At 31.2% G+C, this 18,950-nt stretch overlaps 1 protein-coding gene across 1 annotated transcript; it reads left to right on the top strand.

Annotated features, from left to right (window-relative positions):
* Window positions 1–2,373: 2,373 nt before the first annotated feature.
* LOC127249931 (malate dehydrogenase-like) lies at window positions 2,374–4,978 on the top strand. Its single transcript, XM_051273021.1, has 7 exons — window positions 2,374–2,494; window positions 3,325–3,483; window positions 3,585–3,760; window positions 3,972–4,249; window positions 4,329–4,464; window positions 4,537–4,648; window positions 4,740–4,978. Exons 1-7 carry the CDS (start codon window positions 2,452–2,454, stop codon window positions 4,832–4,834), a joined length of 999 nt encoding a protein of 332 aa, XP_051128978.1. The 5' UTR covers window positions 2,374–2,451; the 3' UTR covers window positions 4,835–4,978.
* The last annotated feature ends 13,972 nt before the right edge of the window (window positions 4,979–18,950 follow it).

Here is an 18,950-nt window from a genome sequence, read left to right as displayed (position 1 = left end):
GAGGCACTCCTTCTCCCGAAGTTACGGAACTATTTTGCCGAGTTCCTTAGAGAGAGTTGTAACGCGCCCCTAGGTATTCTCTACCTACATCTGTGTCGATTTCGGGTGAAAAAATACAATATATTAGTATCTGTGCTTAATGAAAACGGCGTAAACATTCCGAATAGAAAGAGTGCTATTTAAATTAAATACTTAAGTATGTTTGTTTGAGGGATTTTTCCAAAAATTTATTATTCATCCAATTTTTTCTCCCTAAAAAATATCAAAATCAAAAGCCTATTTTGTGTTCTATATATTATACAAAAAAATCAATTTTACATTCAAAATATTACATCAATATATATTTATATCACATCATACAACTATTCCAATTCAAATTTTTTACTATTCAAATCTAAATTCAAATTCAAACCTCCAAACAAACACAACCTTAGGACTAATAAATATAACGTTTACTTCCAATGATTAATTTATAATCTCTAGATAATTTTAACTCAGTATATAATCAATAGACTAATTAATACAATGTTTACTTTACTTAAGTAGATATTAAATAAAGTCATATTATGTTTAGTTTATTTATTTATTTATTTATTTTAGATGATGTGGAAACTCGCAATCACTACCCGAAAATATGCATTGGGTAAATTTTCGGCCGAACCCTATACTCTGCAAACTAGGCCCGACAAGTATTATGTTTTGTTTATTTGATTATATGGTATGATTATTTTTTCTTACCTAAAATACCCCTAATAATCTTATTATAAATTATAGTATGTAGTATAATTTATTTTTCACATTGTTTTCTTTCTTATTATAACAATAGAGGAGTATGTAACAATACCTTAAATTTTAATTATGATATTGTCATGATATAATATCTACATATAAGTTGATATATTTTTTGTTATTTATTAAATATATTTGATTTTAACTTCGAATTTATAAATTAACTTTTAGTATTGTATATCATTCTTATTGCTTTATATTACTCATTCCGTTCCACTTACCATGTCTATATTTTTATTTTCGTTTGTCTTATTTTGTTATTTTTTTTAAAAAAAATAATTATACACTTTAATCTCTTTTAAAATTTATAATTTTTTAAATTTTAATTAGACTAATTAGTTATCTTAATATTAATTTAAAATTATTTTTGTTATAGAATAATTATTTTTACTAATTATACACCTCCTAAATTCTCGTGACTACGGTAAAAGGGATACGGTAACTAGGACGGAATGAGTATTAATTAAAAATTAAAAATAAATAAATAAATTACATTTCAAATGAATCCAAAGTATATTAAAAAAAATTGTTATTATATTTATATAAAATACTTCCAAGTGTCTAAAGGAGAGTGTAATTTAGATATTTTATTAAATATGATTAAATAATTATAGATGCTTGTATAAATAATACTATAGATTGATATAATTATATCGGAATCTTTAATTATACAGGACTCTAATAAAATAAACATGAGATTAGATCCGATAAAATAATATTAGCTATCATAATTTCATTTAGTAAACACACCATATATGAATTAGGGTGAGTTTGTTTTATGAAATAATCGAAAAAATATTTAATATAGAAAATTATGTAACTAATATAACAATAATAAATATATGTAATATATATTATTTTGGAAAATATGTTGAAAAAAATTAAAAAAAATATATTATTGTAATATTTTATTTATTATAGAGTGTATCTTAAATCACATTGCATTTAAATTTATTTGGATATTAGAATAATAAAAAGATGCATAAATAAAATGATTTTTTTTTTTTGTTACAGTAATTATTACTTCCTCCGTCCCAGAAAATATGGGACTATTACCGTAGATACGAGAATTTAGGTAAAGTATAATTAGTAAATAATTAAGAAGTGTATTAGTAAAAATAATTATTATTTAGTAAAAATAATTATAAATTAAGATTAAAATAAGTAAATAATTTAATTAAAATTAAAAAATTATAAATTTAAAATTTAAAATGCGATTAAAGTGTATAATTATATTTTCAAAAATAAAAAGAACAAATTACGTGTGACGGACGAAAATAGAAAATATGGACAAATTATGTGGAACGAAGTATAAATTTGCACAATCTTGTTGCATTATGGACAGAGCTGTGGCTGTGTTTAGTTGTATTTTGTATTCTTTACATGCAATATTTTTAATTGTTACATGCAATTATTGCAATAATAATAAAAAGTAATGTGTGGCAGATAATAATAAATACTACCACCACAGCTCCCAAGACCCTAACGTTCCCTGGAATATCAAAATTCGCTCTGGCATTAGTAAAGCAAATTTTACGTATATATATGCGTCGTTCGTTTCGTCTAGGAAGTGTAGTTTGTTCTCTGACTTGGTAATCTGCGGCCACACTCAATCCTCCTCGGTTAAAGCGATCTTTCTGGACTCGGATCTACGACGGGCAAATGGCTAAGGAACCGCTTCGTGTTCTCGTCACCGGAGCAGCGGGTATCATTTCATTAGCAGTTCATTTCTGAATCCGCATCCTTTTTTTCCTTTTAAATGTATAATTCGTGGATATTGATTTGATGTGCTTGTTAATGGATTGCTGTGATTTGAATTGGACCTGTATCTATTGTTGATTATTTTTTATTTTTCGGATATGTGCTTTGTGATTGTGAGCCGATGTTGGCTGTAGGCATGTATGGTTTCTTGAAATGATTCAGAGAGGGGGAAGATTTGATTTGTGTGTCTTACTGAATCATGAACGTTTGTTTGGTATTGACATGAATGCTTTTCGTGGACAAACACGCTGGTTCATACAAGACAATCTCTGTTGTGTTTGATTACTGAAATGATTCAATAAATTCGGATAAATTGATGGCTGGTTTAATCTTGAGAGGTGGAAATGATGAACTTAAGGTTCATTTAAATGTTTTATAATAGGGAAACAGAATCAGTTTGAAGGTTTGAGTTGTCAATCATTATATTCTACTTTGGTTTTGTTGGAAAGTGATATGCCTTGATGTTTTTGAACGGGGTTGGAGACATGGTGGGGGAACTAATTATGCAAGAAAATTGACTATATATAAGTGAATGATAAATTGAATTCCACAAAGGTTTGGCCAAGATCAGTTGCGACCTCAGTTCATTTGATATCCTTCTGAAGAGTCTCCTTCCATTTTTAATCTATTATTATGAGTTTTTGGATGCAATTGCTTCCTTGCTCTTAATTTTTGGATTCAAAATGTATTAATTATGACAAGTTTAACATTTTCTTGGGTGTTTTCTGCCAAACATTGATCACCAAACCAGTGGTGGTTTTGCTTATTTGACAGGACAAATTGGATATGCCCTTGTTCCTATGATTGCTAGGGGGGCTATGTTGGGACCTGACCAGCCAGTGATCCTCCATATGCTCGACATTCCACCTGCTGCAGAGGCACTTAATGGAGTTAAGATGGAATTGGTAGATGCCGCATTTCCTCTTCTTAAAGGTTGACTCTCTCAATCGTTGTTTTGACTTGTTATTTTCTATCTGGCATTTGTCGAAAGGGAGGCTGGTTAACTTGCAAATGCTTTGTTATGTTTGGAGCAGGTGTTGTTGCTACCACTGATGCTGTTGAAGCCTGCAAAGGTGTCAATGTTGCAGTAATGGTTGGTGGATTCCCGAGGAAGGAGGGTATGGAAAGGAAAGATGTGATGTCCAAGAATGTTTCCATTTACAAATCCCAAGCTTCTGCACTTGAGAAGCATGCCGCTTCCAATTGCAAGGTGATAGATCATTCATAAAATTAATGAACATTCTTTCATAAGTTATACCACCCAGCACTCAAGACGACGAAACTGTTGTTCTTGAGAATGTGTTCAGTAACTTGAAACTTCTACAGGCAGTTGTTTTGGCAATAGCCCTGTTGGTAAAAGAGTTTGATAAACATATTATGACTATTTTTTATTCTGATTTACATTCTTGCTGTGCTGTCAGGTATTGGTTGTTGCTAATCCTGCCAACACCAATGCATTGATTTTGAAAGAATTTGCCCCATCCATCCCAGATAAGAACATTACTTGTTTGACTAGATTGGATCACAACAGGGCTCTCGGACAGATCTCCGAGCGAGTGAATGTTCCGGTTTCCAGTGTCAAGAATGTCATTATTTGGGGGAATCACTCCTCCACACAGTATCCTGATGTTAGCCATGCTACTGTCAAAACTCCAGCCGGAGATAAGCCCGTCCACGAGCTTGTTAAGGATGATAAATGGTACAGAAATGAAGTTCAATTCCTTCTACAACCATCAAATTTTTGTTGAAAACATTGACACCCAACTTACACTCAATAGGTTAAAGTCAGAATTCATAACCACTGTCCAACAGCGCGGGGCTGCGATCATCAAGGCTAGAAAACTGTCGAGTGCACTCTCTGCAGCTAGCTCTGCCTGCGATCACATTCGCGATTGGATCCTCGGAACTCCTGAGGTCTGTTGGCATTTCCATTACATACTTTCAACTCTATTACACTTACAACATTGACATAGCCACCCCCTCCAGGGTACTTGGGTTTCGATGGGCGTATACTCTGATGGCTCCTACAATGTCCCGGCCAGGCTCATTTATTCCTTCCCGGTTACTTGCAAGAATGGAGAATGGTCCATTGTTCAAGGTGAGACTAATAAGCTTAAAAACTCAGACTGCGCTGATCATGGATTGAAGATTTAACAAACTATTTATTTGCAATGATATTCTTCTTCCAGGACTTGCCATCGATGAGTTTTCCCGGAAGAAGCTCGACCTGACGGCTCAGGAGCTTACTGAGGAGAAGGATCTTGCATACTCTTGCTTATCTTAGGATTAACAGTGCAGCAGAAAGCTAAGGAACATTACATTACATTATTCATTCACTCCCTATGCTTCCAGTTTTAAATAAAATATGCCATTTCTGATTGATCTTTTCTTATGCAATCATCCATGGCTGCAATCCTTAGCTTTTATGTTTCTGTACACTTAAAATTTAATAATAATATAGTTATTATATTTTTATTTACACAATTTAAATAAAAAAAATATTATTTTCTATTCACTGTTAATATAATATCAATACTTTTTCGTTCCCTAATTAAATATTTATTTACTTTCGTTAGTGTCTTGTAATATTAATATAATGATATTTGTACAAAAATTATTTAAATATAAGATTATTTCTAACGTTAAATATAGTGACACAAATAGTAAATAGATACCTTCGGTGAAATATTATCCAAATTTTATGCTAAAAAAAAATATAAGTTCATTTTTTTGCAACAAAAGTAGTATATTACAAATGTAAGTTTTTATATTTATTAAATAGGTAAAAAATGGCATGGACCCACATACCTATGGAAGAAAAGATCATCTCGTAGTGTACTTACTACTTAGGTAAATAAAAAAAAACAGAAAAATCATTGATGCCGTGATCCGTTGTTGGTGCTCTCAAATAGAGTTACGAATCAAGGCCACTGTGAATTTAGCTCGATTCGGCTTGTTTTAAGCTCGTTTTTGAATGTAAACAAATCTAATCGAATAATATAAATAAATTTTTTTGATTAACGAATGCGTTTGAACTTTGTTCGCAAAAGTTCGTTAAAAAATAAATATATGAAATTATTAATTAAAAATAAATAAATAAATATAATATTATATTATATATGAATTAAAAAATAAACTAAAATACCTCATTCGTTAGAAGGGTGGCGTTTGCTTTTTGCACGTAAATTTTTAAATATTAGTATTATATTGAATTATAATAAAAAAGACAAAAATACCCCTATTAGTACGATATAATATAAAAGTAATGACATTTGTATAATATATTGTAAATTGAAAGGATATTTATTAGGTTAAGTAGATAGTAGAATTATTAAATTAGGAAATGATAACCTTGTTTTGGGATGGACGAAAATAGAAAACGGTAACCTTTCAATGGAACGGAGGGAGTATCATACTTATCCAAACGAATCCAAACAAACTTATTCAAACCGAATACGCACACGAGCTCGAACAATAAAATAGGTTAATAAACCGAAAATGCTTAATGAAAGAATATGAGTCTTCCTGGCGAATACGCACACGAACTCGAACAATAAAATACGTACACAACACTTAAAATTATATTCGACTCGTTAACGGCTGTTACGTAGACTTGTCAATTAGATCGGTTTGAGATCAAATCTTGTATACATATACACTATTATTTATAAATATATTTATATAACTATATACTCTGGGTTATAATATTAGCTACTTTAATTTATCTCTTAACGTTATAATGTTATTATTTAAATTAGAATGTTAGACAACTAATTCTACAAATTGGTACAGTTGCTAAAGGCTGTGTTTGTTTGGAAATTTTTACTAAATTTTTATTATTTATGAAAATTTTGTCCGATCAAATATCAAATTAAATTTTTATTATTATTTATAGAGTATTATATTTAAAATAAATTTTACGTTGAAGGTTTTCAATATATATTGATATTACATTTGACCCTTAATAAAAATTTTACTAATTCAAACCATACTTAACACCTAACCCCAACTAAATACATCATTTTTGTTTTGGATGTCATACATTGAAGAGATGAAATATAACCAAAGTATATCTTTCTTTCTTTCTTTCTTGTTTTCTTTTTTTTTTTTTTTTTTTTTTAAATTAGAGATTGAATCGATCAGATGCCTCGAAAATGTGCTCGGGTGTCTGTATTTCTGACATTTTGATTTTGAGTTTTGATTTTGTGATGTTTTGAATGTAAAAACAAATTTTAGTATAATATAATAAATAAAATATAAATATTTGATTTGATATTTTTAAAAAATAAAATTAAAATAGTAGAATCATGATAAAAATTTCACAAATAAACACACTATATTTACAAAAATAAGAAGCAAAGCTTGATTTTTGGTCTCAACAAAGTGATTTTAACAGGTTCAAATAAATAGATTTCATAGTTTAAACAAAAATTAATATAAAATAATTCAGGTGAAATTGCTTATAATTCTGCGTAAAATCTTCCTATACTATAAAAGTTGTTTAGTACTTTTTTATACTTAAAAAAATATTGCATAAAATTTCACCGCCGTGAAACTTCCCTTATGTTATGAGGAAATTATTTCCTATCTATATATTTTGCATGGTGGGAGTTTCATGCAACATTTATAAAGTATAAGGGGCGCTATGCAATTTTTAAAATAAAAGTAGGGATTTATATTAAGTTTTGAAATCATAAACGAATTTTATGCAATGTTTTTTAAAATATAAAGGAATACCACACAATTTTTAAAGTAAATAAAATAAAATAAAATTTAAGCTTAATTTATAAACCACAAGGGATTTATAGACAATTTTGTCAATCATTTATGGTTAAAGAACTGTAATCCTTTCCGGATTCTATTTGTACAAAGGCTGACATGTTACGCACATCAACTACATCAAATATATTATACTTTCCCCGTCCAATTTATATTGTCCTAAAGTATATTTACACGGGTTTTTAGATGATTGTCTTTTTGTTATAAATTGACAAATTTGCCCTTAAGTGTACGATAGAAATTAAAAGTAATAAATGAATGAAAGGTAAAAATGTAAAATTTATATTTAAAAAAGGAAATATGACAATAGTTGTTGAACGTCCCAAATAGAAAAGTAAGATATTAGTATGTGGACGGAGGAACTATATACCCGTCAATAAAATGCAGATGCTTTTAGATCATACAATCACTGCCTTACTCTTTTATATATATACATATAAAGGTATAGGCGAATGAAAAGAAAATATACAAAAGTATAAATGTGCTTGCTTGAGAGATTCTTCCCAAATTTTACTATTTAGCATTTTTTTTTTTCAAAAATATCAAATCAAATATTTATTTTTTATTTTTTATATTATATTAAAAATTAATTTTATATTAAAAATATTACATCTAACGCTTATTTATATCACATTATACAACTATTTCAATTGAAAATTTTTACTATTTAAATCAAACCTCAAAATCCAACTCCAAAACAAAATGTCTTCAACCTTGTTTTTCTCCTGTCAATTTACTCCTATCTATATATACATATGTATGTATTTTATAATGCAACATTACTTTTTACATATATAAACCATACATACATATCTATATATATTACCACTACACATCTATAAACGAGCACGACACAGTAAATATATACATTTCTATACTAACCACAATATTATTATATTATTATTAAATAACATTACACATAATATGGCCATGTTTATTACTTTCTTTATCTTATTTATGTACTTTTTATTTATTCTTTCAATTTATAATATTTAATATTATTTTTTTTTACAAAAAATATCATTAATATTTACCCAGAATACTTGTCGAGTAGCGACGACAAATTCCTATATTATAAATAATAATAATAATAAATAAATAAATAAATCATTTCATTAATTTATTTGTTAGAAATTTTGGAGGAAAATAATGAAATTGTCTTATTGATCATCAAAGTAAGAAGCCTATATATAGGCAATACAAAACATACTCGATAGACTCAAATCTAAGTAATTTAATCTATGAATAAGATCAAATCTAAATACAAATCTACTAAATCTAAAACTAAATATCTAAAATACTCCCTCCGTTCCATGTAATATGAGTGTATTATTGTAGACACGGGAATTTAGGTAAAGTATAATTAGTAAGTAATTAAGACGTGTATTAGTAAAAATAATTATTATTTAGTAAAAATAATTATAGATTAAAATTAAGATAAGAAAATAATTTAATTAAAATTAAGAAAATTATAAAATTTAAAATGCGATTAAAGTGCATAATCATATTTCCAAAAATAGAAAGAACAAGTTATGTGAGACGGACGAAAATAGAAAATAGGGACAAATTATGTGGGATAGAGAAAGTATCTCAACATCTCCCCTCAAACTCAAGTGGTATAACAAAAAACAACTTGAGTTTCTGGAGAAATTTGAATATAAACACAAAAAGAAAACATAAATAAAATTAGCAGTTGACTCTCCACTCACCGGAGAAAAAAACGAGATGACTCTCCACCGGAGCAAAAAATGAGATGACTCCACCGGAGCCGAAAACGACATGATTCCACCGAAACCGAACATGAGATGACTCTCCATCGGAGCCGAAAATAAGATGACTCTACCGGAGCTGAAAACCAGATGACTCCACCGGAGCCGAAAACTAGATGACTCAACCGGAGCCGAAAATGACATGACTCCACCGGAGCTGTCGAAAACGAGATGACTCCACCGGAGGTGAAAATGAGATGACTCCACTTGAGCCAAAAACCACATGACTCTACCGGAGCAAAAAACCACATAACTCCACCGAAGCCGAACACGAGATGACTCCACCGGAGCCGAAAACGATATGACTCCACCGGAGCTAAAAACGAGATGACTCATCGGAGCTGAAAACAAAAGGACTCCACCGGAGCCGAAAATGAGATGACGCTCCACCGGAGTTAAAAACGAGATGACTCTCCACCGGAGTCGAAAACCATATGACTACTGGAGCCGAAAACAGACAAATCGCAAACATCAGACAAATCATATCGCACGCAGGTAACAGACAAACAACGGATAGATGGCAGATCATAGACAGATTTCCGGCAACAAATAAGCAATGAAAGATGGCAGATCGCACGCAACAACATACATATGACAGATCGTTTTAGATCGCTCGCAGGCAACAGACAAGCAGCGAAGATTTCAGATTGCACACAGACAACAGACAAGTAGCGGACAGATGGCAAATCGGAGACGAGACGAGACAGATTTGCAAAAAGACAACTTGCAAAGGCATGATCTCAAAATCACAAGACCTTCGGGTACAATCCAGGTTGAATGTACCCGGAGAAACACGGGTTGGTAGGCTATATCTACGGCATGAGAAAGATAGACTCTGATACCATGTTAGAAATTTAAGGGAAAAATAATGAGATTGTCTTATTGATCATCAAAGTAAGAAGCCTATATATAGGCAATACAAAACATACTCGATAGACTTAAATCTAAGTAATCTAATATATGGATAAGATCAATTCTAAATACAAATCTACTAACTCTAAAATTGAATATCTAAAATATCTCAATATCATTTATTCATGTACAATCAACCAATATATATAAAAACTAAAATTCTAGTATCTAATTCAAATGAAGATATAATTGGTACACATAAAGAATATAAACTTCAACCATATTGTCACTTTGATTTTGAAGGATCTATTTTTAAGTTAGTGATGACATATGCTATCATTGATTTCATTCTACCAATTTTTTTTTTTTTTAATAATATATAATTGTGTTTATCACTTTAAAAATTGGAATGTCTTCACTTAAAATTTGAAATATCTTCACTTAAAATTTGAAATTACATTATTATCTAAACAATTTAAATAGACTATTTAAAATTTAAAATATCACAAATACTTAAATAATCAAAATTTAATCCATTTAAAATAATCAATACATTTTTAAAAATATTAATATACAAAACTAAAATTATATTCTTATTATCTTTTAATAAATTGAGTTTTTTTTTAATTATTATTATTTCAAAACTCAATAGTTATTTGATTTGATTTCATCTTATTTTATTCAACACATACTTTAACTTTAGTACTTTGCCTAAGAACTTTTTATATACCTAATAGATCTTCCATATTCTATCTCTATATTTTAGATAATACTGGACAATAAGATTAATAACATACACAAGACATCTCATGCATACATGCTTTTCATTTAAAAAATTCCAATTAATCGTCTTATTTACCAAATATGTTATTGCACTATTATTTCAGTAAATATTATACATTTTTATATAAAAATATTATACATCCCCTAATAAAAGTAAGTATTTACTTAGAGTTCTACCAATCTCTTCACTTCTATGATTAAAATGAAAAAAAAAATGAAAAAAAAAATAACATAATAAAATAAAATATTCTTGTTGTTATAACCACGCAGCAGCCACGTCGATGAGATGGGGCTGCTTTTACAATCATTTACGGCCTCATTTGTCTATATATATGTATGTCATAAAGTAATGAAACGAATTCACAAGAAAATTCTTTCCCCTTCTCTATCTCTCCATTCATTACATACTATATACAATATAATATAATTATAATAATTATATACATATATATATAAACACACACACCCGTACACACTCACACATATATACACACTTATCATTATTATATTATTATTATATAACACGTTATCAGTACGAAACCTCTTGCCTATTTTATTTTTGGTTAAATGGATGCAAATCAAAATGATGTAAATATGTATTTTATTGACAGTGCAACGACACATACTATATTAAAACACGAAAAATATTTCTCCCATTTGAAAAGGGAAAGAATGAATGTCAATACAATAAGTGGCAGTGCGAAATTAATTTGAGGCTCTGGAGAAGCCATTATATTTCTCCCCGCGGGGACGAAAATTGTTATACAGTATGCACTATTGGCCACTAAAGCTCGAAGACATTTACTGAGCTTTCATGACATTCGGAAAAATGGTTATCACATTGAAACTATGAGTGATACCGATGGTGAATTTTTATTGATCACCAATATCATTGATAAAAAGAAATGCATCATTAAGAGATTACCGTCACTCTCTACTGGCTTATATTATGCCAGATTAGGTGTTGTTGAAATACACCTTACGGTAGATCAAAAGACTACCGATTTTCAAATATGGCATGATCGTCTTGGGCATCCTGGCAGTATAATGATGAGGCGAATGATTGAGAATTCGCATGACCATTCATTAAAATATCAAAAAGTGTTAAATTCAAATGAGTTAACTTGTGTTGCATGCACTAAGGGAAAATTGATAACCAGACCATCGTGAGCTAAAGTAGGTATTGAATCACCTATATTTTTGGAAAGAATACATAGGGATATATGTGGACCAATAGACCCACCGTGTGAGTTATTTAAATATTTTATGGTGCTTATTGATGCATCTACGAGATGGTCCCATATCTGCTTATTATCTACTCGCAATATGACATTTGCGAGATTGCTTGCCCAAATTATTAAATTACGGGCACAATTATCCGATAATCCAATTAAGACTATACGTCTGGATAATGCTAGTGAAAATACATCGAATGCATTTGATGATTATTGCATGTCGATTGGAATTAATGTAGAGCACCCAGTTGCTCATGTTCATACACAAAATGGTCTGGCAGAATCACTTATTAAAAGATTGCAATTGATTTCTAGACCATAATTGATGAGATCTATGTTGCCCGTTTCAACTTGGGGGCATGCAATTTTACATGCAGGAACACTCATAAGAATGAGACCGATAAGCTATCACAGCTATTCCTCTATGCAATTAGTATTTGGTCACGAACCAAATATATCTCATATATGTATTTTTGGATGTGCTGTTTATGTTCCTATTCCACCCCCTAAACGTACAAAAATGGGTCCTTAACGTAGATTGGGCATTTATGTCGGATATGAATCGCTGTCAATTATAAAATATCTTGAAACTATGACGGGTGATTTATTCACTGAAAGATTTTCAGATTGCCATTTTGACGAATCATATTTTCCGACATTAGGGGGAGACAGAAATGAACCAAAAAGAGATATTAATTGGAAAATCCCATTGAATTTTTGTGATCCTCGTAAAAAACAGTGTGAACTAGAAGTTCAACGCATTATACATTTGTAAAATATTGCAAATCAGTTACCGGATGCTTTCAATGACTCGAGCAAAGTCACTCGATCATATATCCAAGCTGCTAATGCTCCGGCTAAATTAATTGTCCTTGATGGAAAAATTGGAAGTGCTAACGAATCAGCGACACGCTTAAAGCGTGGTAGACCACTCGGTTCCAAAGATAAACGCCCTCGAAAGAAAAGAAGAATTAAAGATAATAATCATTAAAATATCAGGAATGACATTGATAAACCTCAATTTAATGAGGAAGTCAATCCTGAAATAATTGCTCAAGAAGAGTACGATCTTGAAGAATATTATGAGATTATTGAAATTGAATTAACTATGTTACTTCAAGAAAATGTTGAAACTGTAAAGAGGCAGTTATTGATAATGCCTTCAGTTTAGCACTTGATATAATGGAATATAAGAAGGATCCAGAGCCAAAATCGGTTCATGAATGTCGGCAAAGAAATGACTGGCCAAAATGGAAAAATGCGATTCAATCAGAGCTTGACTCATTAAACAAAAGAGAGGTCTTCGGACCAATCGTTCAAACACCAGATGGTATAAAACCAGTTGGATACAAATGGGTGTTTGTACGAAAAAGAAATGAGCATAATGAAATTGTGAGATATAAAAACCGTCTCGTGGCTCAGGGATTCTCACAAAGACCTGGAGTAGATTTTGATGAAACATACTCTCCAGTTGTTGATGGAATAACTTTTAGATACCTTGTGAGCCTAGCAGTGCGAGAAAAGCTCGATATGCGTCTTTTAGACGTAGTTACTGCATATCTTTATGACTCATTGGATACTGATATTTATATGAAAATTCCTGAGGGATTCAATATGCCTGAAGCATACAAATTAAACCCAAGGGAATCATATTCCATCAAATTGAAAAAGTCATTATATGAACTTAAACAATTAGGGCGAATGTGGTATAACCGTCTTATTGAATGTTTAATAAAAGAAGGTTATAATAATGATCCAATATGCTCATGCGTCTGTATAAAGAAAAATGAATCAAATTTTGTCATTATTGCTATATATGTTGATGATCTCAATTTAATTGGAACTCTTGAAGAGATCCAAATTGCAGTTGAATATCTAAAGAAAGAATTTGAGATCAAAGATTTTGGAAAGACAAAATATTGTCTGGGATTACAAGTGGATCATGTTAATAATGGGATATTTATTCATCAATCCACATATACCCAAAAGGTATTAAAGCAATTTATATGGATAAATCTTATTCTCTGAGTACACCAATAGTGGTCAGATCCCTTGATCCCAGTAAAGATCCATTTAGGCCAAGAGAAGAAAAAAGAAATACTTAGCCCCGAGGTACCATATCTCAGCGCTATTGGCGCATTAATGTACCTTGCCAATTGTACCAGACCAGATATATCTTTTTCAATAAATCTACTAGTCAGGTTTAGCGCATCACCCACAAAGCGCCATTGGAATGGTATCAAACACATTTTTCGTTATCTTCAGGGACTCATGACCTCGGTCTATATTATTCGAGTGAATCTCAAAATGAATTAATTGGTTATGCTGATACCGGTTATCTGTCTGATCCACACAAAGCAAAATCTCAATTTGGCTATTTATTTACTTGTGGTGGAACCGCAATCTCTTGGAGATATGCTAAACAGACGATAACAACTACTTTTTCAAACCATGCTGAGGTTTTAGCAATTTACGAAGCCAGTCGTGAATGCGTTTGGTTGAGGTCTATGATCTACCATATTCAGAAAAATTATGGCTTGATTACCGATGATATATTACCTCATACAATATCATTCGAAGATAATGCAGCTTGTATAGCTTAATTAAAAGGAGGATATATTAAAGGCGATTAGACAAAGCACATATCTCCGAAATTTTTCTTCACTCATGATCTTCAAAAAAATGGTGAAATTAGTGTGCAACAAATTCGATCGTCTTAAAATTTTGCAGATTTATTTATGAAGGCGCTGTCGACTGCAACATTCAACAAATTGTTACAAGGAATTGGAATGCGTCGGATGAAAGACATCAAATAAAGTCCAAAATAGGAGGAACGCATTAATACAAGAATGATGTACTCTTTTTCCTTCACTATGATTTTTTTCCCACATGATTTTTTCATAGTAAGGTTTTAACGAGATATATTCTTTGTATAAACCATCCAAGGGGGAGTGTTATAATCACGCAGCAGCAATGTCGACGAGATGTCATAAAGTGATGAAGATGAATTCACCAGAAAATCCTTTTTCCCCTCTCTCTCTCCATTCCTTACTATATACAATATAATATAATTATAATAATTATATACATATATATATAAACACACACCCGTACTCACACATATATACACACTTACCATTATTATATTATTATTATTATATAACACTTGTATGCATTCTCAACCATTATCAATATATTGTGGAATAAAATGTTGATAATTAATAAATATTTCCTCCGTCCAACTCGAATGTAACTTTTTGGAATTTTATAATAAATTAAAAAATAATAATATTTTACTGATTAGTGAAAGTGTGTAAAAAAATTAACATTTTTGCTCTTTAAAGTAATTGTATATGTAATGATATGTTTGTAATTTAAGTAAAAATTAAATGTATTTTAGTGTTTGTGTGTGACTATTTTGACTAAAATAATAAATGAATACTTTTGAGTGGGATATGCAAAAATAGTTAAAAAAAATAAAATATTTTGAATGAGATTGAATGAACATTTAAATTAAATCCATATGTCTATCGTAATATACTCCTTAAGTATTACGTTATAGTAAGTAATAGAATATTATACATAGGACATATAACTATTGCCAAACGTCATATGACTATTATAATACAATGTAAAAATTGTAAATATCATACATTATAGTAAGTAATGGAATATTATACATAGGACATATAACTATTGCCAAATGTCATATGTCTATTATAATACACTCTTTAGGTATTTTTATTGTTTGGGCTTGTTTTAATCGGAAGCTACATCCTTCTCGTGCTCTCTTTGTGGTTTCTTTTTTTTTAAAAAAAAAAAAAAATCTTTTTGTGGATATTTTTTCTTCTCAATGTTTACATGTGAAGGTTGTGTGGAAGAAAGCTCGAGATTCATGTTAATTGAAGCTGCCTATTAATGCACACACAAAACATATTAATGTTGTTGAGTTGAGGTAACATAATTTACCTAAATTAAAGAGAAGAAAAATGTTAATCGATGTAATAAATTCAAAATAGATATAAAATAAAATAGACAAGATAGAACAGAAAATTTGATTCCCAACTTCATTGATTAAGAACCTCAATAATCCAATTTTGTACCGAATCGATATGCTTAATTCTTTGTAGCAATTACAGAAAATACAGATATCTCACAAACTCCAACTATCTGTTATGGAGCAGGAGTATACCACGTGCACTATCAGCCAAGGGAAAATAGGGTTTCGTGACATGTGAGGTTCTTAAACCTGAAAATCCGACTGTTGTTGCATTGTGGAAGAGAACTGACAATATGATTCTCCAATGGATATTGAACTCAATTTCTCCCGACTTGTCCAATGCCTTTGGTTATGTCAACACCAGCCTTGAATTGTGGAATACGCTAAAAGAGCGATCCGGTCAGACCAATGGTCCATTGATTTATCGTCTCCAAAGAGAAGTCTCAAATCTTTCACAAGGTAATATGGATTTAGCTACATATTTCAAAAAAATGAAAATGCTCAAAGATGAACTTAGTTGTCTAGCTCCTATTCCAGTTAAGAAAAAAGATGTTGAAGAATATCTTAACAGACAAGATGTTATGCAGTTTCTCATGGGATTGAATGAGTCCTTTGATACTGTTAGGAGTCATATTCTTATGCTTGATCCATTGTCCTCTTTAAATAAGATATATGGCATGTTATCAATGGTTGCGAAAAAACAAGAAATTCATGGATTAATGAATGAACTCACACCTACTGTGTTGGCTAGTGTTCATAAACCTGCTTCAAAAGGATTTGAAAAAAGAAGAGATGACAAAAAAACTGTTTTGTGAGCACTGTAAGAAGTCAGGTCATGCTAAAGACGCTTTAAAATCCATGGAATTCCAGAGTGGTATAAAGCTATACAAAATAAAAGGAAGAGTGAGAACAAAATTGCTCAACCTAGAACCTCTACAAATACTATTTACAACATTGCAGAAGGATCATCCTCCTCACCTAGTGTAAATCAGTGGTGCCCTGCGGCCTTGACAAAGATTATCCAAAAGGAAATTCAAAAGGCATTTGACAAAGCTTAGACACCCTTGGATCATCTTAATCTACTTGAAATTGAGCATGCAGGTAACATATTTGTTGATAAGAAATCTGTTTGGATTATCGACTCTGGGGCAACGTGTCATGTTAGCAATGATATTTCACATTTTTTGAATATCAAAGAGCTTAGGAATCATGCAAAAATTCATATGCCAAATGGATTTGTTCAATCAGCGACTCACACAGGAGATATGATATTGAATCAGGCTATTACCTTACATAATGTCTACCTAATTCCTGCATTTAAGTATTGCCTTATCTCCTTTAAAAAATTATGCCATGACAATGGCTTATATGTGAAATTTATGGAGAACTTATGCACTCTTCAGGACCTGAAAAGTAAGAAGATTTTTGGAAGAGGAAGGAATGAAGGTCACTTTTACCGTTTTGTTGCAGAACCTGTTCTTCAAACTTATGCTATTGAAAAGGAAGTTCCATGGCATTGCAGACTTGGTCAGCCATTTAATAAGGTTCTGAAACATATTGATTCTGTGAAGGTTTCTGATTACATACAGAATAAACCATGTGATGTTTGTCATTATGCTAAACAAAAGAAACTTACTTTTGCTAGCAGTGATTCACTTATTTCTCATTGTTTTGAGCTCTTACACATTGACATCTGGGGGCCTTATAGTATTTTTTCATCTAATGGGAGTAGATATTTTCATACTACAGTAGATGATTACAGCAGAGCTACTTGGACTTACCTTATGAAGTCAAAATCTCAAGCTTGTGTCATATTTGGTGTGTTCATCAAATTGGTGAAAACTCAATTCAACACTAACATTAAGGTAGTCAGAAGTGATAATGGAGCTGAGTTTATGAGCTATGCTTTTCAGCATCTACTACAAGGGTATGGGATAATTCACCAAAAATCATGCCCGTATACTCCTGAACAAATTGGAAGAGTTGAGAGGAAACATCAACATATCTTAACTGTGATTAGAGCACTGTTGTTTCACTATGGCTTGCCTACCTCTCTATGGGGAAAAACTCTACTCACTATAACCTATATTATCAACCTACTGCCCCTACCTGTGCTTGAATGAAAGTCTCCTTATGAAAGATTATATGGCAATACACCTTCTCTTAATCATCTCAGAGTATTTGGATGCTTATGCTACATTTATAACACATATACTGGCAAAAATAAGTTGAGTAAAAGAGTAGTCAAGGGTATTTTTGTGGGGTATGAACATGGCACCAAATGTTACAAAGTTCTGAATATGGAAATAGGAAGGACTCATATTACAAGGAATGTCATCTTCTATGAACGTGTGTTTCCTGGACTTCATGCTAAGCCTAATACTCATCACAAGATCACTCACCAGATTACTCTTTTTGGATCATTTGAGGAGTTACCCTCACCTATTCAAACAATGGAAAGTTAGGATGACGGTAAGTTAAATGTCACTCCCCAAGGAAATATTTCAGGGAATTCGGCAAGTCCTCTTGCCTTGGTTGATCCTACCACTCAAAGAAGTATCTCAGAGAGTCCAGTAAGTCCACATACCTCAAATAATCTCACCACTCAATCTGATGTTGCTTTGGACGATCTTGTCATTCGCTCCGATTCTTTTGGTTCCAAGAAAGAGTCACAATCTCCTTTTGAAAATGCTGACACAGATACTTCTTTGGTTGAACCACTTGATAAACCTCAAAGAACTCTCAAACAACCTGCTTGGATGAGGGATTATATTCTTAATTGTGATGTCCCTAGCAACATCACTGAGGAACCTTTGACATTTGAAGAAGCAATTAAGTACCCACAGTGGGTCGAAGCAATGAAAGAAGAGATTCAAGCTCTTGAATCCAATGGTACATGGGAACTATCCCTTCTACCAAAAGGAATGAAAGCTCTTGGATGTAAATGGATATAAAAAATCAAAAGAAATAAAGATGGGTCAA

This window comes from Andrographis paniculata, unplaced genomic scaffold (genome assembly GCF_009805555.1).
Source record: "Andrographis paniculata isolate CXL003 unplaced genomic scaffold, ASM980555v1 Contig11END, whole genome shotgun sequence".
Taxonomy (NCBI): domain Eukaryota; kingdom Viridiplantae; phylum Streptophyta; class Magnoliopsida; order Lamiales; family Acanthaceae; genus Andrographis; species Andrographis paniculata.
Note: the sequence above shows the minus strand (reverse complement) of the source record. Positions and strands in the feature narration are given on the sequence as shown.